General features: G+C 41.7%; 1 protein-coding gene and 1 long non-coding RNA gene across 6 annotated transcripts in view; one reads left to right on the forward strand and one right to left on the reverse strand.

Moving 5' to 3' along the window:
* The window catches only part of LOC111264429 (neuronal growth regulator 1), a 37,898-nt gene extending 24,904 nt beyond the window's left edge, over positions 1 to 12,994 (reverse strand). For all 5 annotated transcript variants that reach the window (XR_015312691.1, XR_015312690.1, XR_015312689.1 and 2 more), the window contains exon 1: positions 11,948 to 12,994. Coding sequence is in view for 2 of the 5 variants with exons in the window: in XM_086970081.1 (XP_086826207.1) it covers positions 11,948 to 12,020 (73 nt within the window). In the remaining 3 variants the exon portion in view is untranslated. The remainder of the gene's footprint in view (positions 1 to 11,947) is intronic.
* The window catches only part of LOC111264431 (uncharacterized), a 70,199-nt gene that overhangs the window by 13,483 nt on the left and 34,473 nt on the right, over positions 1 to 22,243 (forward strand). The window lies entirely within an intron of this gene.

The following is a 22,243-nucleotide window of genomic DNA, read 5'->3' on the forward strand; positions in this document are numbered from 1 at the left end:
CGGCAGTACATCGAAACTACAACCGAATGAGAATGGGAACTGCTTTCATTGCTGACTGTCCTAATTGCCTAGTGTCAATTCAGTTTTCTGAGTTCGGGTTCGAAGCGAATTTCCCTGGGGAACGTTGGCTACTGGTATTGACTGGCACAGTTCTAAGACCCAGGTTGTATATTCTGATATTAAGCAAGTCTGTATGTAGTGATTTAACTAACATATCTGCCATATTGTATAGGAAAATGACTGTAGTCCGAGTTGATGCAGGCAGCTGATGTCGTGAGATCCATTCTATGGAATTCGTTCACCGACTCCCGGGCCGATCCCATTAATCTACGGAAAACAAAATCAGGCGCCATAGAATCTAGAATTAAGCTTAAATCTATGCTTACATACATAGAATGTATATACATATATCCAGAGCTATTCATCCTGTATGATATAGGTATACGCCTCAGACTGTATCAGTTTGTCAGTAGTATACGGTATTTCGTACACATAAATCAAATTTGAATTTTTCTATCCTGTCCAAGGATGTGACAGATTCCATTATACTGCCGTAGCCATTGGAGCTGATTTCCTTCATCTTTCTCGCAGGTAATTTCACATCGATTTCGTCTAGCTCTACAATTACCTATTGCTATATAGCGCCGTGAGGGGAGCGTTCTGTAGCTAGCATCTCAGACCTACTTCGTCATACGATGACCCTTTATACGAAAGTGCCAAAATCCGGCTTAAAATGATATCCACCAGCTCTAAATGATGCCCACAAATCAAATACAGTGTTATCGAGGCTTTCACATAGGCTATTGTATGTATCTTAGTATAGTAATACTTAGTCGCACGCACGTGTTGACAAAAGCACGGCCACTCCTTCTTCCCAACAGCATACCAGCTAATCCTTACTGCTGGTATTACATGAATCCTCACTATTGGAATTATGCTGCACCTCGATGTGGTTTATCATATTACAGTTACAACAAAGAACGACGATTAGGCTTATATTTCTCACTCTCTTTGGTGTCTCATCTTCTATTACCGATTGTCCCCTGATCTCTAACGAGCATTCAGTAAAAGTATCCGAAGAGACTGGAGAGGAGGCAGAATAAGATTGCCTCCAGGGGAGCCAGGCGGGCAGGTAGCTTCACCTTTGTGAATCTTTTATGCGCACCCTCGATCAAATCGGCCTATGGGCCTATCCATAGCAGTTTGTACAGTAATAGAAAACAGCAACGATGAGAAAAATACGCCTCTCACGCTCTTAAATATCGACCTTTGAAATGACGAAGTGTTAGGTACGCTGATCAGTTGTTACGCGGCAAGAAAACAACGTGATCTCTAAAACCCCTCCTCCTTTCATAGAATTCCAGAGATGACACGGCGTAATTATGTATCCACAAGCGCACATCGGAAGTAACGGTCCTCTGCAGGACAAGCATAAACGAATTTATTACGTCAACAGCAATCGATGCGCATTATCTTTTCGCTGTCTTGTCAATATACACCTTTACTTCAAGCGAAAACGGGACTAAGGCGTTCCTTCCTTGGCATCTGAAGTCTTTTCTGATAAGGACTGTGCTGAATTTGGTTGAGTGATAGATAATTTAATATATAAACACACACACGCAGACATGAAAACACATAGAAGAGCGTTTCATCAAGGATGAAATGACCACTGGGTTGGGTGGAATGATGACGCTTGGTAGCACTCGGCGACACGCGACCTTTATCTCAGAAGTCGCCCTATTCCAACCTCGTTTCAAGAGGATCTCTGACGTAGTCGCGAAAATACTATATATAACAGCCGCCGCGGATTCCAGCAGAGCAGTAACAATGGTGTCGCTGCCGCTAGTTAATGCCGCTCTAGGCCTTAGCTTGAATGTTTCCCTGTCCCTGCAGGTACACTGCGCCCACTAGCACTCGCCAACTTAAAATCACCGGCTGACGACGATAGAACATCATTACACGTAGCCAAAACGAGCATTCCACGCAAATGGCAATTCACTCAAGCCTGTTCTACATACCCCTCTACCGTACTGATTACCCTCAATCCAAATCTCTGACGCTAAGCGTTCTCCCGCCAGCCCGATGAGATAGTAGGTGGTATCGAACATTCTATCGTTAAGCATTAGAACTGATAATATAGAGCAATACATCAAATGCTACATATCTTTTATCCCGATAGATCTTAATATCAATGCTGAATCGTTGTAACTTGTTTTATTGTGCTCTAGTACCTTTTCGTCGAGTTCTGCTTGGACTCTAACCGTGGCCAATCGTACCCTCTGAAGTCATTTAGTGAGAGATGATGACATAAAATGCATTGGACGAATGCTAGAGACATTTACACTCGCAGAAATTTACACACTGAGCTGGTGGCCGTTCGCTCCATCGGCATTGTCAAATATCTTCACCTGAGCGTGTATTATGCTCAGTTTGAACGACGACAATTCTTTTTTTTTACAACGATGTCGCTAGTATTGGAGATGGTGGAACGGCAGTGATCAGCGCGCAGCGTTGCAGTGTGGGCTCCGAGAGACAGAGAATGCAAGAAAAGCGAGACCAGAGAAGACGAAAGATAAAATAAATTTCTTTTAGTTGATCGTCCTCACACGTTTAGTACAGCGGGTTTCTACATTCCGAGTTTTTTCATCCGACCCTAGCGGCATTATAAAGGTTACACGCTCGCCTAGCGAGTTCGCATTTGCATTGATGGGTGCCAGCTCGCTTGACTAAAACAGTGAACGAGTGAATTTGCACCCGAGTTTCATTTTCTGCTCTCCTCAGAGTCCTCCCCCTCCCGACAAGTGCACGACTGACTAACTGCACGGGCCTAGAGGCGAACAACAACGAGCATTTAGTGCGCAGGCGCGGACACAGGTGTACATTCTATATGCTTGTGCATGTATATTTAGTTGGAGAGGAAACTATACACTCGTTCCGCTATTGCTACTCCAATAACGGCTAGGGCAAGCACTCACTGCTCACTAGTCACCCGACATTTTGTCACACCCCCGAGAGCGAACACCGTTTAGATTCAGTATGTGCCGCGCTATTGTTACGGGTAGAAATGTTACCAGCATTCTGCCTCCAACGCCTTTTGCCTGTTTCTCTGGCTCGGTAACGGTAGTGGTGGGGCCAGCATAAACAGAACTAGATGCAAACCCGTGAGTTCTTTACATACATAGTGACTAAACTGCATGTATATCGTTATCGGAGGCTGGCTCTTCTGATACTTAGAAAAGGTTCAAGATCTAATCAAAGACACGGCTACCGCTAATGATACTAGTGGCAAGTCGCCGAGGCTGTCAACGAGGTTGCACTGGCTGGGGATAGTCAAACACATAGACGTATCTGGGAGAAGCAGCGACCTATTGAACAGCTGTTGTTAAATCTCATCCTATCCAGGGCAACACACAAAAAGCGAGCTTCGGCGTTTGGAACCTTCGAGTATTTATGAAATGTAAAATTTTGTTTTAGTGGATAAAAATCACTCTATTATATTTTTAAATAAGTTGGTGACTATGACTGACTTGGCTGCATATCGAAAACACCTAACCATTTGTGTACAGATATACTGCCTACAGCATTGGGGCCCAAGACCCTTCGTCTAGTAGTATTTAGAACCTAATACTGTTCACCTTATAACGCCTATTGCTGCATGCACTTAACAAATTCAATTTAATTTAGTCATTCGGTTTTTTCTCGCCAAGTTTCAGAAACAAAAACGAATGCCTAACCACAAATTTCCCGCCGTCGAAAGTTGTGTATAGGAAACGACAGTTTGCTGACGGCGTGAATGCGAACTCGCACCTGCGCTCCTTTTCTAAATAAGAAACGGGTTGATGAGGGTAAAAGTATGTCCTGGACATCCACCGTCTCAGAGTGGCATGGCAAGATACGACATGCATCGACGACATTTGATTAGAAGCACACGACACGTAAAAGCCTGCATGGCCTTCTTCGGTCTTACAGAACGCCACTGTTAACATTTCTTTTTCCTTAGACCTTAGGATTTCCCTCGTCCTATTCGCGTCCCTATGGTTCCATAATATATACCTCTCTTCGAGTACTGGCTCTTCACTTATGCTAAGCGGCTGGGCCGGAGGCTTGACATTTTGGGTTCTGCTCAACTCAACGCACCACAACGTGACGAAAATAAAAAAAAGAGTCAAGAGTGCAGACAAAGCCCTAGCAGGCCTATGCCTATGCCTCATAAAGGGGAACTGTTCCAGCTGACGAAAAGGATGGCGAAAACAAGGATGAAACAGGCGTGTAACAGCAGGCGGACGGAAAATAAAGCAAAAAAAAAACAAAACTTTGCCGAAGTTGTTCCGTTTATATGAAATAGGGTGCGTGCCTAAACTGAACAACCTACCACAGCTCTAAGAATCTGAAGCAACACAGACGACCTCTCTTGTCAGCAAAGTCTGCTGTGAACGGGTTGCAGTTTGCCCGCCTGTTCCTCTCTGGCGGCTTCGTGGCTGGCTACAGCAAACGTGGACGGAGGCGAATGAGTGATGTGAGACAAGTATCAGGCTATCGGTCTTTTCCCGCCGCGTTCTCTCGATAAAAGGTCTTACAGTCCTCACTAACAACTACGTAGTCCTTACGCTTTATTCGTGCGGATCTATGCGTCAGGTTTGTTGGGAGGAGGATATGTGAAGAACGAGAAACAGCGGCGGCGGCGGCAAGATGTCGGTTGGCGTATGATAGTACGTTAGGGTGGCGCCTCTGTAGCTATGAAACCCGGATCTTCGATGGCTCGCAGACAGGCACATAAGGATCCACTGTACAAACGACACTAAGCAGCAAACGACGATTACCCTTGGTAAGATGTATGTTAGGCCGTGAATAATATGGTTGTACAGGCATTTCATCCTCGTTAGTTTATAGTATTTTGTCTCGCAGGTTTGGCCTGCCACCCGCAGCTTTCATCTTCCTGACAAGCGACATACGACAGTACAATGCGGCACAAGTAATGGAAGTTAGGCCGAGTCGTCAAAGGATCAGTGAGAGCTTCGGTGGGAATGTTGGATGCCAGCGAGTGAAATACGAATTGGCAGGATGCAGGAACAACGCAATGATAGTTGTGATGGGTTAAGGCGTGGGAACATCAGCAGATCTACGGCCCGTATTCGCCTTTGCATAGGGTTAGAGCTAATGCTAGTGCAACTGTTGCCTCTAACCTCAGTTGTTTTGTGATTGCCCGTAGCTCTGGGAGTGGGCCTGCTGTTAGCCCTGCCAAGAACAGGATAGGGGAAACTGACTAATAGGAACCAGCTATAAATGGTAAGAGGAAAGAAGTCGGCGTGCTCGGAAGTTTGTTGGTGGAGCGCACCAAGAAACACTTTGAACATTGTATGTAATGACGCATTAATTAGGCAGAGATGCTGGCAACCTAATAGTCAGGTATCCGGTTAGCAACGTTAGACAAATTGTACCCAATTGAGCTTCGATGTGCGTTTATAGACATAGACGAACCAGCAAACGCCGACCTCCTTAGACGCTGGGACATTGCCACGAAAGAACGATGGGCAGTTTGCGATGTTGAACTTCTATTTACGTTTATTTGCGTATGTTATTAGATCATTTTAAAGCTAGTTTAAGAGGCAATGCTTACTGTTGTTACGTGGCATAAAACTCAGGCTATTTAAAATAAATAACGAATGCTATTATACACTGTCTGTACATGCAAAAAAACATCACTTTTCTAGATACAAAATGAAGAACGCTTCAAAATGGTTCCATCAAAAGTAGTTCAACAAAACAAAGAAATCCTTATTGTTAGCTTAAATAATAAATTTATAATTCGTAAGGAGAACTATGCGGCCCGAATAATGTACAATTCCCTTAACATATTTGGTCGACGAGCATGTTTCATGCATAGCTTACTTGTTATTGATGTTCTCAACCGCATAACAACTACTTCAGTGCACCCGAATGCGAGCGATAATGTAATTTAGGTTTTTCTTGCTTGGTCCTATCGCCATTGTAAAGCGCGTTCGCCCTGAACGTAATGAACGCACCTCAGGCAATTCTGACCTGAACAAGGCAGGACAGAGAACAAGTCGATTTGACCGATGGTCTTTGGCTCCGTCGACCACCGTAATAAAACGTATATCATTTATGTCAGTAGCTAATGGTAAGAGTAGTTCATCGAGCATAAGAGTCTATAATTCAGGTTATTGCGTGGTCAGCATGTACGTGCGATCTGATTAAGCATTTAACATGTAATCCTCCTTAAGGACATCACTAAGTAAATTGAGAAAGAAGTTTTTATCAAAAATTACGCTCGCTTAATTGTTATCGATCGTTTTTGCCTATATTACAGATCGCACAGACATTTGTTTTACATAGAATTTCTGCGCAAATTACCTGTAAATACCTTTCCCTATTGCGGAAAACAGAATCAAGACTCCATTAAGATGGTAAGTAAATTTCTAACTCATATGCGGCAATTCTTTAATCTTTGAGCAAACGTGATCTCGATCGAGTCCGGGAAATGGTTTATAGGGCAAGTTGAACATTTTCGCTGGACCTAGCTTCAACATCATTGCATGACTTGGCGTATATTATTTACAACATTTAATCTCCTCTGCCTCTTATCTCTTTTGTAATCGTGTGAAAAGCTGTACTATTTTTTCACTGATCCTCTCGGTATTATGACAAAATCGAAATTTTGGCCAAATCAGAAATTAACTTTACGCTACGCGATACTGATCTCTGCAACCAAGTTCGCTGATTCCGAACGGCGTTGGGATCGCTTGATTGATTTTTTCTGTTTCTTTAGGCAGAAGGAAAATATATGAACCGAGGACACGTATCTATCTATAACTGGGGGATCCGTTTGGGATGGTTTATCTGGGATCAACAGTTGAAGCTCAGCAGCTACACTAGTTCACTGTGTTTCTGGCGCCCTATACATTATATTATTTCTTAATAAGTAAAAGCTAGACGAGAGAACGTTGTTTTTGTGTCTGCCAGATCTTTTGGCGCTCAAAAATACAACCTTAAATTTTATCGATGGTATAGAACCGTCGATGTTTAACCGGTAGGCGTAATATATATGTGCAGCTGTTATGTGCTTGTTGATTGCTCGTCGTACAGATGGCCGACAAAATACATTCGGATCATTGATGAAACAAAAGGCAACATTAAGGGCAGGAAAGATAGGCCTGTGCCGTACTTTGTCCTGTTAGAATTAGAAAGCTTATATGTATGTCGGCCAAGCTATGCCATTGTATAGTACAAACTATTGCTTAGTTTAGCTTTATCTGAATAAAGTTACAGAGATGCAAAGCGTTAGCGTTGAAAGACAACTAAATTTCATTTCACGACTCATGAAACGTTCAATTCCATATAATAGGGCTAATATAATTTTTCAATTCTTAGAAAATATGAAAAAAAAAAGCTACCGAATCATCATAATCACAGAAAAAACACAAAAAAAAAAAAAGGTTTTAACCTGTAGGTTCTAATTGAGAGACTGATTCGCTTCCTAAGATTAAACTGTAGCGTTTCGTCTGAACACGAACCCTTCCGCCCACAATTCACTCAGAATGCGTCCTATTGTATAATATTACAACGTAAATTAAGCAAGTATCGAACCACGCTATAGTGAGTGCCCGATGCAGGTGTTTTTGTTAAATATATATACATTTATACACCAATAGCCTGCTAGTAACAGTTTAACAGAGCTGTTTCTTTCGTGTAAAAACGCCCCACGGATACAAGCGACTCTCTTTGCTCTTTATTGCTATACAGGGTGTTGGAAAACCCAGTGAAGGTGGGCACCATTCAGTACTTAAGAAGTGAATGCTTTTTGTATTGTTTATACACATTTATATACAAATGAGTATGTTCATTTTTAGAAAATGAAACAGTAGATTACCGCCTTTATCTTAGTCGGCTGTAACTCTTCGGATGAAAACGTTTCAACAAGTTACAGCACTTCTAAATATAGTCGAAGACCGTGTTAGACTGAGCTCCTTATTCTGCAAAGCTGCGCAAATTTCACTGTGTTTATATATTGATTAGTATCATTTCTGGACATCTGGACAACATATCCAATCAATATTTGTATATGTTGTCGTATAATAGTATAAACCAACGATTGAGTCGCAGGGTGACGCATCATGCATCAGGAGAGCATTCAGCTATCTGAGTGGCTTGCTAGGTAATACACTTCGCGTTGGAGTATCGGCCGGGGCTAGATCCTTAAATATGTACGCTCAACCGTACAGACTCTCGCAGAGATCCTCTAATAGACGCAAAAACCTAAACACTTATATAAAAATGTAGCATGATGACTGTCCTGCTGGAGAGTGACACGGTTTACAGTTTTAAGACGAAGGACGTAAAGTGGGAAGGGACTCAAGAAAAAAAAAACAGGGAAATTGGTTTTTTATTCGTATCATCCAAATGTCCCTCGGTAGTTTTATCTTAATCCTTTTTTATGAAAAGTTGAGTAAGATGGGGGCAGTCTTTCTGTGTTGAAAGCTGGACACGGCATCTGCGGACCTGAGTCAAGTGAACAGAATCGCTAGGTACGGTGTCTGTCGTCGCAGAAATCTTTGCCTGTTGGACAGAACAGCGTTGTTCGGCGTTAGTTCGGTTACGGCGTAATGGTGTAGCATCAGATAGTTAAAGTCCGTTTATCTGTCTGTCGTGTCTGCGCACTATTAGCCTATTCTCATGCAGAGTAGGGCTGCGAGCGAAAGAGAGAGAGAGAGAGAGAGAAAGAAAGGATGCCTTCGAGCAACTATTGTTACTTTCAATGGTCGTCACAGCGGGGTGGCTAAGGGAAAGCGGTTTATAGAACGAGTCGCGTCAGATGAAAACTCCGTATCAATGTCAGTGGAACAAGCAATGGATCTGGAAATGTTTGCTGTTTGCATGTGGACAGCATATATTCCTATAGTATATCTAACGATAACAAATGGAGCGTAATCACAGGATGGCGCCTTATAATGAATATTTTCTACAATTATGTTTTTGATGGCGTTATTGCCATATAAAAAAAGAGGTTGACATTGTACACTTTACTCCGTATACATATTTGCATATAACATCCATATATTGTACACTGACCCATTAAAAATGGGTCAGTGTACAATATATGATTGTGTTTTAATGTGTGGGCCGAAGTTAGGACGAATGACACGAAACATTATACACAGTTAGAAAGGGTTGTTTAGATTTTTTTAAATTGTCATTCACAGTATACTCTAGCACATTTCTTTTTATTTTTTTTTAGCAAATTTTGCCGATCTCAAACTAACTGTTGCAAAATACGGCACATCACGATCAACGAGGTCCTACTTTGAGCTATTATCTTAGTGGGAAATGAGCCTGAACCAGGCCTCTAATAAAATAATAGACGTAGATAAAAGCGTGGTATTAAGTTGCCGACCGTTGCACATTGGCTCCTTGTAATGGCGCATTGATAGAGTATTTGCCTACGAAGTCTCTCACTTTGTAGTTGAGTAGTAAAACCTAGAAAGCCACAGAACTAACAAAGCGATATTGTCGCAAGTACATAACCTTCAGAACAGAATTAATTAACTACAATATCGACAGAGACATTACTAACGCTGTTGCTGCAGTATTGTCCTTTAGTTTCCAATAGTATACGTCATAGATCAGGAATCATAACTCAGGAAAATGAAGGGTACAGAACTTATGCTGATTCTTCATACTCACAGACCGATGCGCCCGGTCGCCACCTCGAACGTCTTTTATGTGGCAAGATCATCGTCATCAGCTACATGTTATTAGCACATAACACACTCGACTAGCCCAACGAACGCTACGTACGGTATAAGCGTGACTATCTTTCCATTTTTCGTGCAGAAGTAATAAATTTTAAAGTGTTATATAGGACACACGCATGAACGACTTGTTACCATTCGTTTTCAATTGAATTATTCCTATGTCAGATAAAAAAGTTTGCGGCTATCGCGGGAAGCCTGGGCGGCTATTCTGGTAGGTGATTTACCCCTGTCTGATCCTGGGTTCTCTTGAGATTTACTCTTCATATACAACTTCTCAAACCGTTAGAATAAATATTGAAAAAAAGCGTATCTGAGTTTTGCTTTGCAAAATCTGCGATAATAGATCTTGATATATAATTTTCGCGCAATCTCCATTTGATCTTTGAAACAATCAGATGGCGGGACGTGTTACACTTCGATAAGACACTTCCCAAAAACTAACGCTTACAGGCCCCAAATTAAAAGCGGTGACCGTATTTTCTACAGTAGTTTAACACGACAGCTTCAGTATAGCTAGGATTTAATAAATATGACCGTAGGACTCAGATCTCTTCACTAGAGAACGTTGAACGATTTCCGACTCAATATAGTATTGGATTATCTTTTAATAGTACAATCTACCTTTGACGTGTTAAATAACCAAGAAAACTCTATCATATGAACTGTGGGGCCGTTTTTTAAATATCAATGTTGAGCTGGCCATGTTCCACGATTGATGTCGCCGCGTTAGTTTGTCCATATTTTTTTGTTTGTCGCCAACTTGAAAATATTCTGCGTTCATAGACCTCAACACCCATAATCATAGTTCGCGGTTTATGGTGTCGACCAGTATACAATGTGTCTACGATCTACTAACGTATTCCTTGCGTAAAAGCACTGCTTTACACATCTTGTATAAAGTTGGAGGCCAATCTTCTTACACGAGCATCCAAAGCTGATATGGTTTTATCAGAAATTGCCATGTTTCTTCGCACGAGTATGATTGTATTCAATCAAGCGTAAAGCTTTACTTGAATGGAGCGTGTTCAGACCTTTGTGCTTACCATTTTGTGATCAACACAGAGAGCTAAGGTGACATTCTTTAGGCTTCAAGCGACCCCGCAGAATTCATTTCGCCAGGGGTTATAGAGCCTGGCGACGACATGGTTGCCTACCCTCGATCACTGTCGGTCATATCTTACCGATAGCAAGAATAAGAGCCTCTTCGAATAAAAGTATAGAATATGGATTAGCACAAAGGTGGAATAAACAAAGTGAGTCTACGTATTTTTACCACTTACAAAGCTCGTAGAATAGCTGACGGCATAGGGCAAAGTTATCGTAAACCTATCGCTTCATAATTATTACGATAAGAGTCGAACCCACTAATCGAATATTCAATAAGATCAGACTTGAGGGGCAAATCGAGCAGTGATCGTATTGAGAATAAAGTACACGATGTCCGTTCTCAACACGGTAGTGTACAAAAATCTCGGATGGCTATCTTTTTACTTGTCTGTTTCTACTGAACGACGAAACAAGTCCGTTCTGTCATAATCAAGACAAGGTGAAATATCGTTTTAGTTTGTTTCGTTAAATTCTAATCAGGCAAATTGAGGTTATTGGCAATGATGATCGATACTCGAAAGGGTGTTGAAGATTTCGTACGTGTCGAGGACTTTATTTTTCAAATAATACAACCTTCATGGCTCGAAAGAAAGCACGCAGCGTCACTACCTAACTAAACACTAAGAGCGGCAGTTTTCGTAATGTTTACCGAACACCGCTGTCCTTGGAGCCACGGTTCAGACGAAAATAGCATAGAAGTCATCCAAATCCAATTATCTATTTTAGAATAAATCGAAGGGCCATGTCTGGGCAACTACAACCATATCAATCCAGTACAGAAGGTCTAGAATACGTCAACGAAATTCCGCTGAGTATATATACATCGCGATGTAACATTTTGTCAAAGCTGTAAACTGTAAAATACTGAAAATCGGCTATTGCTCATTATTGTGGCTTTGAAATTAAATCTTGAGATGGCCTTGCCAACTGTGCTGAACGGCTAGGACGAATTGAAGTTCTTGAAGAAATCGCGGTTCAGGACAAGTTTTTTTCAAAATTGTATCAGCATCAGTACGATCCCGGCCGAGAAGTATGTCTGCCGGAACAACCGGGTGCAAACGAGAACTCACCTTGGATATGCGCAAAAGAGAAAATCCCCAGGACGGGCAATAAAGCGTGACTGCTAAAAAGAGCCGTCATCATTCTGGCGTGGTGTGAGCTCTACAAACACCCGAAGTGATTTACTGCTGATCATAAACCTCTGAGTCCAGCTCTCCTAGTTCAAACACCGCTAGAGTCGCCGAGATAAATAATTGGTTTGAGTTTTACGTCCCGTACTTCAGCTGTACCTCAGCCACTGATGGCTGGCCCTACCGGCACAGAACGAGGTGCGTCCACGCCCGGTTTCGAACTCGGACCACTTGATGTGTCTCTTTGTTTAGCGGGTAAACACGTTCTCGAGTCACTTGAAAAGCTTCCTCTGAAAGTCTTTCTTCTCGTCGCTTTTTATCTGTTTCATTTTCCTTTAGCAAATCAAAACAGTAACCACTTGTACACACACCACTCGTAATAATCCTTTGCCGACCACCGAATCAGAGTGCATGCATTTCATCTAAAAGCCACTCGTTAAGTTGAAAATGTGTGCAACCCTAGTTACAGCTACTGTGACTGGACAGATGAATATGTCAGATGTCATTTCAGATACTATTGTACTAGAAACAACGGAAAAAACGTGACCTAACGATGTCTTTGACTCTTTCGTAGAAGTCCACGGATAGTTTTCGATAAAACAAACAAACACGTTTGCAATTTTCAATGGCTACTTAGTGGCCATACGAAACTGTTTTCGTATCTGTCGGTTTGATTTGGAGAGATCGGAAAGACTTATTATCACGACCATAAAAACTAGAGTGTCTCTTCAGTCAAAGTTCCTATGCTAAACATCATCGTAGCTCGTGTTAGCTATAATTATACTACGATACGTTTGGACTACGGATTTACCAGCTGATGTGGCTCCAGCTATACCATTCTGGTTGTAGCGTTTGGTGAACGCGTTTGCTCAAGCAAATGGACTAGCAAAAGTGTGGGGAATGTGAAGCATGACGAGTGGTCCTCTCAGGGGATTTTTATACGTTTAAAGTTCCTTTTGTTTGTCGTGCTTTGTCTATAGCATCTACAACCCTCCTCTATGAGGATTGCTGAAAGAACTGGTCAGCCAGGGACCACATGCGAAATTACACACGAGGCGCTAAAGGAGGGCAGCTGTGGAGAGGGAGCTCGTGCGGCTTTCCCGATTTCATTGGAGGAGAGACACCCTCCTTAACGGATAATAGGCCGATGTCCGTTGCTAACCGTCCCTTTAAAGGAACCACGCCTCGAACGCGCAGACAAAGACAAATAAACAGCAGCTTATACGCAGGAGGGCACAGTAAAGAAACAAGACAAGTAGGATAATTGGTACAAAACAATAAGAAGAAAGAGAAAAATCGTCTGTGACTTCCGCTATATCACGACGCTATCCTAACGCGGGAGCGAATTTCAAGAAAGGCTAGCACTCTGACTTAGACAATACAGAGCAATATATCCATTTTCTTGTGCTTAACAAACCCCAATTACGGGTTTGAAGAACTTGCAGCTGTTTATAAAAATGAGATCTTGCAATATAGGTGCTAAATAAACAGAATGGTTTGAAGAGTATCGTGTAGGTAATGAGCTAAGCTAACGGGAACAACGCAGGTGATTTTGCTCGGTGCGCCTCTGTGAGAGAAATATAATTAATTAAAAAATCAGTGAGTGTAGCCGACGTTTTCTAGAATTCGTAGATGATTAACCCCATGTAAAAACAATAAACCTTCATTGTATTCCGTAGATCAAAGTAATAACAGAAAGCGAAAACGATTTTCTTATAATGATATAGGCATACTACTTCACAAAGGAACCAGCCTATTGCCGTATTGACGGTGGGTATGGTTTTCTGGTAAAAAAAAAAAAGCTACCGAATCAAAAAAAAAAGCCATTTCTTTGTGGAATGAACTTTGCACGATTTCATTTGTCACAACTCGTACAAGCGAACGCTAAAAACAATTGACAAACACATTGATTTTGTTACAAAGATATCGGGTTCATAACTTTTTTGCTGTGCAGTCAGTCATCAACGTGCTTAGAAGACAAAAAGAACTCCAGATGATATCTTCACAATACCTGACATCCATTTTATCACCTACTTGAAATTTTTATGCTTTGACCTGATAAATTCATTTTTATATTGGAGCTGGTCAATCGCAAGATCCAGCGGACAGAATATATTACTTCATTTCAATGATTGCTGTGTGTAGAAACCATACTATTAAGGAGAAATGGTTCGAATAGACCGGGAACTGGGTCTGTAGAGAGCTATCGTAGACGATCGCTAGTTTTACTATAATTCAGTTACCGTTACTTCACTGAACAGCGATAATTTGGACGCTTGCACTGTGTCCTAAAAGTGTTTTCTAGGTATATATCATACATGGATATTCCGATGCATTAAACTTTCCCGTCCAAGCTCACTTAATTTTTGCCGAGTAGCTAAGTATGTATGTTGCTAGCCCGTTTATGATGGAAGATGACGCCCTCTTCGTTCGCTGGTTTCGGCCGAATTTGCAATCTTATTAGTTGTTGACAACAGTGGTTAAAAAGTTTTTGTTTTGTTAGGTAACAGTGGCTTACAATGCACGAACATCGATGACGACAATTTGTACTTTGTCACAGAGTAGGGAACCTTTTTTCTTTGTCTTTTATACATAATTATCTAGTGAATATCCGCCGTGATGTACTACTGTTCTAGAAGTGGCTCGATTTTCTTGTGTCTTAGTAGAAAATAGGAATACGATTCCTTCGCAGATAAAAGCGCAATTGAACAAGTTAATATGTGTGTCACTTTGCGCAGCGTCCAAATACAGAGCTTCTTTTTACAGCCAGCTTTTGTCAATGGGTTAAAAACCGCTTGGGGACTTTAGCGATAATTTCATCGACGTTTTTCGTCACGATCGACCACTACGAGGAACGACTTGCACATCAAAATTTCCAGAACGGAAGGGATAGAACTATGTGTGGACTGTTTCTTCCGATAACCAGGCACTACGGGCCTGGGCAGCATTTGTGCAATAAAATTGTAAAATATGACGAATTTTTGCAGTAATTTAACTTAACTATAGCACGTTCTATGCTAGTTTCGAGTGAAAGCATTCCGATAATTTTTAAGGATCGATCATTGCCAAATTGCAGCTGCCAAGATCCAGCAACGCCGACCTAACGCAGTCTGAGATATGTGACTTCAAAACCGCATAGCTAGAAGGACAGTCGATACCTTTTCGACAGCGCCTTAGTAAAGTTGTCTAGTCAAACTTGTTTTTTGCAGTTCATATGTCTCATTATACTGTAGAAGATATTCATGAAGACACAGCGTATGCGTTTTTGTTTATTACCAGGTTATTTGTCAATGCCTCCCTATAGCCTCATGACTCGTATGGATTAAACAGACGGTCATTCTTATTTTCCGATGCATGAACTAGTCCATGTTCCAATAGTTCTAGCATACATCTTGTCGATTCGATAGATGGGGCTGATTTCAATAATCTACCTAAATCATTTTTTGTTGAAGATTATCCTTAGGGCAGTTAAATAAGCAGACGTTTTTGCAGTTGTAGCTAAAATGCAATTCTATAACGTGCTAAGATGCATCTTGTCGTATTCTTCAATCTTTTTATAAGCTGTAAAATAACAATTATTGTTTTTCTTATTTAACCAAACGTATAGTACTCAACGATGCGATGCTTGCTCACCCAACTTACTTAAATCTACTGTTAAGGCTATATTAATTGGCGGTGTTTGAAAATCGACTTATTAAAATAAAGCTTCATAACAATTTTAGTAAAATTATCGAAAAACCTATAAGGGCAAGTAAAAAAAACGAAACAGGGAACTATTTCAGGGCTCAGTTTATCCGTAACGAACGGTCTTCGAAGACGATTTTTGTCAATTTGAAACATACGAAAGGGCGTAAGATTGCTAAAAGCGCGAAAGCCTGCGAGTGGGTTGACAATTGCTTGAATCTTTAACCGACGTCTATTGACCACGAACGACTCGACAACTCGCCGGAGCTCGAACATTGTAATACCTTAGTTGTTACATGTGCTTAGTCGATATTACACCAAAATGCATTACATTTCTGCATCACGTCTGCGCATCGATCAAAACACGGCTCATTGCTCATATACAGAAAAAAAAAAAAAAGCTGCATTGGGAGAACAGCATCCAGCTGACGGAGCCTTCCTCTTGCCTAAGCTTAGTAGCCTAATAGACAAACTTCCCTGTAAGTTAACGGCCGCGGTGACATTACACGCACTTTTAAGCCGTAAGGCCAGCGCTGATGGTGTGACGCGGACCGGACCTGTTTTGATGTTGCTTGGTTCCATCTGGGCCTTAGTGCATCGACACGCCTTTCTTTTTCATGTTCTATTCTTCACGTTCGTTGTGTTCCTTCTTCTGCAACGTTCATTTCCTCTGGCAGAAAATATATAGCATATCTCCTGTCTTGTATAGCGTCAGTCTGCTCCTTTAGCAATATGCGCACACTGCAAGTTGGCTTTGCGAGACAAAGACGAATGAAGCATTTTCCTGACGAGAATAGTTGCTCTCCGCCCTTTCGTGAACTTAATGCCCTTCATTGACTCCGCATCAACCAACCAACCGCTTCCTGCCACTGCTCGTAAGGCGACGGCCTTATGCGTTAGCAGACTGTACGCTATCGTTCTGATAGTTTCTTTATTGCGTAGATCAATAATGCGAAGCACCGACAATGACTGACTAATCCGCCAAGGACGAGTCCTTTTTTAGCCTTTGCGGCAGTTGTCGTAGTAGGTGCAAGGAGCTCGAAAATGAGTGGAGATCGCGTCAGCCGGAACGTGTTCTGGTCTTCGCTCGTTGTGCGTAACGGTGCATTTGCTCGTATGCCTACGTTACGTGTTTCGTGTCGAGAGACGCGCTCTGTATGTATCTCCGGGAAAAGATGGAGGTCTTCCAAGTTCCAACTTGTTAGCTTATTGGCCGTAAAGCGGAAGGATACGAATTTCTTTTAGTTCCAGGGGAGGGGAGGGGAGTACATCTGTAACATGTCGTCTTTTTGTCCAACTTGTGTTTTCCTTATTATTTTATTTCGTTTTTGTACAATTTTCCTCGCCAATGAGTAAAAGCACATGCTGGCACTATCCGTTCTGTCGTCGCCGTCGCTGAATTTCCTCGTCTTTTTCAGAGCAACATGAAGCGAAACAGAGCTACAACAAGTTTTTTCGTTTGTCGCTTATTCGCTACCTCACGTTTGGTTATTGCTGTTGTTAACGCTGTTTTTTTTTTTGTTAGATGTTATTGTGTTTTAAAAAGCGGCCTGAAAGCATTGTTGAAGAAGGGCCGAATGTTGAAATGCTTCACATCTTTTCTTTCTTCTCTATCTAGGCTAGGTACCCGTAGCATGCCTAGCCCAGGGAAAATTCTAGAGGTATCCCCCTGGTGACAAATGTCCTTATTCTGCTTTCCTATTTTATCATAGATACGACTTGATTGTAGTCCTAGCTCATACTGGGGCTATGTTCTCACATTCGTATTCCTTTTATGATATTTAAATTTCGTGTAAGCTCATCAAAAGTTAGCGTATGTATTTTGTTCATATTGGCCCTCCTTTTGCTGTTACTTAGCATTTGTGTTTAAGGCTACAAATTACATACTCTGTTAATTGTTCGGTTACGGATTTGCGAGATTCTCTTTCAGTTTGTGATGAAGGTAATTTACAACAGGATATTCGCTTGATTTAGCTAACGATGGATTTGTTGCAGATGCATTCTATTGTTTGTAAACGATGATGCCCTTTTATGAGAAAACGTCAGCCTAACCTAGGCTCAAGCTTTACTACGATAAGCCCAAACATATGTCCAGGACAAAAGCACCCCCTTCTGTATTAGGATACAAATCGATAGGCTTGGCAGAGTCAATACCCACCGAAATGTCCATAGTTTATACCAATCGAAGCGATAAAAAAAAAACACAAAGTGAGAGTATAAACGCTCCCGGGCAGCGGCTAAATATTGATGATTAGTTCAGTCGTCTGCTATAAGCGGGGCTCAGTTGCAGGTGAATGCTGTTTGTCCTGAGAGACATGTTTGCATAGAACGAAACTAGGCTAGGCCGGGAAATGATGCTAAGGTAATTAGTTACAAGAAACAAAATATGCGAGATATAAGTTCGATCATATTTTTCTGAACTTTATACTGTGCAACTCTCTAAATAGCGTTAGCGTGAAACTATCTACATTTAGTCTATGACGTTTGTCTTTCGTCCTGTGTCTAAAACTACAAGTAAATCCACTATTGTCAGCTGAAATTTATAGGGAATTTACGAACGGATCCTAGCCAGTTGCCGATCTCGTGTGTTCTATTTAGTGACGAACCCTTGGCCAACCAATTCCGTCTGGATAATACATTATGTGTGAATGTGGACGCAAACGGAAAGATACCGATTGACCTCTTCGCGAGCAGCTGTATGAGTTCTTAACGAATGAACCCTCAGCTAGACAGGGCATACGTACGTACGGCGTACCACACAGATGTTATCCCATGGCCAGACTCACTTATACCGGTAAAAATGGCTTCCTCAAAGTTTTCAGTTGTTGTAATTACAATCATACGCTCACATCGCAGCATCCCCTAACATTAGTCATCAACGAAACTCAATACTTATTTACACTAGTTATTATAGTACTCATAATAATAATAACAGGGTTAATAATAGTATAATAATGCCATTAGTGACAAAACTAATGCTTGTAGCAGTGTAGGCAGCAATCTTCCAACAACATGAAGCGTGACACATTGATATCGAAACACTGTTAGAGACGATCAGGCTAATACAGACAACGAGTCCGAGTGTCCGCCAAAAGTGCGAGGAGCCATTGACGGTGGCCGACAAAATAGGCAATATATTTATTAGGACTAAAGTACCTGTTTGGGTTTCTATTCGGTCGGCTTTCTACTGATTCGGCTGTTGTCTTTCCATGGTGGTCTGGTCGCGTACCCCCACCAATCGCTGCCATAGATAATTAGCCGCGTATATAGTTACATGGTCGTTTGATCTGTGCCTGTAGACATAAGCTAAATGCTATCGGAAAACATAGAAAGGAAGAGAACGATATAGATCGGAATATAAGGGAGAAAGTGAACTACACACTGCCTTGATGAGTCCTGTGTGCCTACCAAATAGCTCAGCTTAGCTATATAGCATACTGACTGACACGTGTTGTAAAGCGCAGCACCGTGAACGAGTGAATGGGACCCGTGTTGCTTATGGAAGCCCAGAGCGGCTGATCGAGCAATGTCCAATGGACGTTCTCCATGGATTTTCTTATCCATCAGCGACAAGGGACCACCTAGTAGAAGGCGACTCCGCACCTCACCCGACCCAGAATCGCATATAAGCAACAACAAAGACAAACGGCGAGAGAGAGCGGGGGGTATCCGGGGGGAGCGTCAAGCGCAGTCGGTGTATAAGAGACACCGGCTATTTTCTCCATGGCCGGATAGTCGGCCGATGAAATCGGACGGCGTTAGTAGAGCTGAACGAAATAGCCGTCGGACCTGTGTCTCCGATCTGGCTACACTGTACATGTTCGTATAATGAAAAGTCGAAAGCAAGCTATGAGCTCGACATGAGCTGATGTATCGGCGGCGTCTGTGTATGCTTAAGCGAAATAGATTTTGTGTAAAAAAAAATTGCGGAAGATTTGCCTACGTCGGGGGAAGTATCAAGCTGGTCATTTGTAGGCCAACTATTGTGGTAATGTTTCGATACGACTGAACGAGCATGGCATTTGGATACAATAATTAGGTATTAGGGGAGCAAGGATCGCCCATATACGAGCACCAAGGATGCCAATTTTAAAATGTAAAACGATTTAATGGGGATGTGCTGTTCGCAGAGTGCGGGTTATTATTAGTATCTATATTGCCGTAATTCATTGTTGACCTTGTTGAAATTCGGACAACACTAATTCTATTTTTGGAAAAATATATTCCTGTGATACATTTAGAGACGATGTAGTAGAGGTTTAGACAATGATTTTTTTTCTTCAGAACGTTAAAAATCTGCTGAGAATAATAACTCTCATTGAAATTTTGACAATTTCCGCTATACTTCATGGGTCAACAGATATCAGCGAAAATTCAGTTCTGAGGAACTCAATTTGCTTGTCAGACTGATACAGACAACGATAGATCACTGTTGCTGGCCTGTTTATCGAATCATTGTATTCGTCTGTTGCAGCCTCAGATATCCAACAGGCCTACTCACCTAAAACCCTGAAGTGCTTCAGGGGGTAGCCCCATCTTTTTACTAGTTAACTAACAGTTTTTATCTTCCGTTCATTATGTTGCCTTCATACATATAAAACTTCAATAGTTAACTGGAGTCGTTTCTTGCTTGCGTTCGTTGAGGGCGTCTTACCTCGCGCTTTATTCTTCCACTTAGTATGATTTCCATGTAGGGCACACACGTAGCTTCGAGCTTCCCCTACAGCGGCTGAAATCAATGATACAACACGGCTGGCTATTTACAGGGCAGGACGCAGGCAGACGGCTTTTTTGCTGAATTGTCCGTCGCCACGTGATCGGATGTCTTGATAAAGAGGTCGCGTGTTCTGCACAAGTAGCGACAAAAATTGGATGCAATGCATATTTTTGCGAAGCGCCAAGCGCCTCGCCGCTATTGAACAAAAAGCGATGGTGCCAACTTCTTGCTAAGCGATAGACAAGTCGGCCGAGCCCCTTGAAGTGATCTAAAATGTAGCCTATCGACTCAAATCTATCGTATTATCAAATCTTGCCTTGTATTTTGTTATTGAAGATGACCATCTCCCAAGCTGGCTACTGTTTAGGCTCATCAGCGAATTGTCGTTAGTTATTGCGTATCGTGGACACAAAAAACATCGCTGGGAAAATCGTTTTTCCGAAGAATAAGCTGACAGAGAGAGTGGTCCATATGCTACCGTTACAAAAGTCTTATAGGTCTCTGTTGGAGATGTATTATTACCAACAACACGTAGAAAGTAAAATCAGGAGGGATTAGCGGACAAATTGCAATAGGGCCCTCTTTGGTTATATATATATTAAATATATATACACTGATGTACTGACGGCAGTCCATTCCATTGCATGATGATACGGCTACTATATAACGATTTTGCTAGTCATAAAAGCAATACAGTGTGTATACTATTCGTGTTACAACATTCAATTGCATTGGGTGGCGGGGGCGGGGGTATCTGACCTAGGAACTCAGCATCACTAAAGACAGCGTATTATTATACACACTACCCCAGATGTTACGTAGAATATTAGTGCAGATTTTATCTACTCAGATGTAAGTTCTGGCGTACAAAATGCCAATATACCCTAGTACTAAAAACCTATTATTATTATAACCTATAGCAAAACAAAACAATGACAACAGTCCTTACCCTTATATAGTAGCAATTACGTTGCGCCACACATCGTCTTAAACATCAACAATTCTCTTCGCGCCAAAGCGATGCCCAGATTCATTTCAGGCAGCACTTGTGACAACCTCGCGTTTCACTGCGCCCGATCAATAAATCATTCCTCGCTCGCTTTCAAAAAGAAAAATTGTGTTTTTACTGATCCGAGACAAGTTCTCTCATCCGTACATCTCGTTCCCCTTTAGCTCGCCTGCTGAAGCAGCGTGTTTGGGTGGCTTAAATACGATTCATATTTTCTCTATGCTCCCACTTTTTCCTTTCTTCGACCTCCGCACCCTGTACAGTCACTGTTTCTCTCCTAGTAGGTCGTCTCACCCCGGTAAAGTGCCATAGATCTTCGCTCTATCGAGACCGGCAATTCTTGTCGTCTGGCCAGTTTCAGAGCGTAATTGCGAGGAAACTATGCCCCATAGTTGAGCTATGCAATGTAAGTGACAGCTAATCCAGTTGGCGAATTTTGGGGAGAAGGAATTGAACGATATGGTCATGAACTTGTAATGAGCGTCTGCAAAATCATGTTTATTACTTCGTTTTTGAAGGCGGACGCAGGCCTTGCTACTGACTTAGTGGCATTCCAAATCTTAGCACCTTTTAGATTGATACCGAATGTTTTAGGAACTTGTTAGGAAGACAGCTAGCATTAGCAGCAAGAGTTAATACTAAAAAATGAAAATACTTATAATTAAAGAACACATAAAAGAAGACTGTTATGCATTCTGAGATAGTTTAAGATAAATTAGTTATACCATAATAACCATTAATTTTTTTTGTTTGATTCACAGTATTTCCATTTCGATTCTACCTTATACGTGTGCTACAAACAAATTCGTGCACTGCCTACATCTTA

Source organism: Varroa jacobsoni, unplaced genomic scaffold (genome assembly GCF_002532875.2).
Source record: "Varroa jacobsoni isolate VJ856 unplaced genomic scaffold, vjacob_1.0 scaffold_858, whole genome shotgun sequence".
NCBI lineage: Eukaryota > Metazoa > Arthropoda > Arachnida > Mesostigmata > Varroidae > Varroa > Varroa jacobsoni.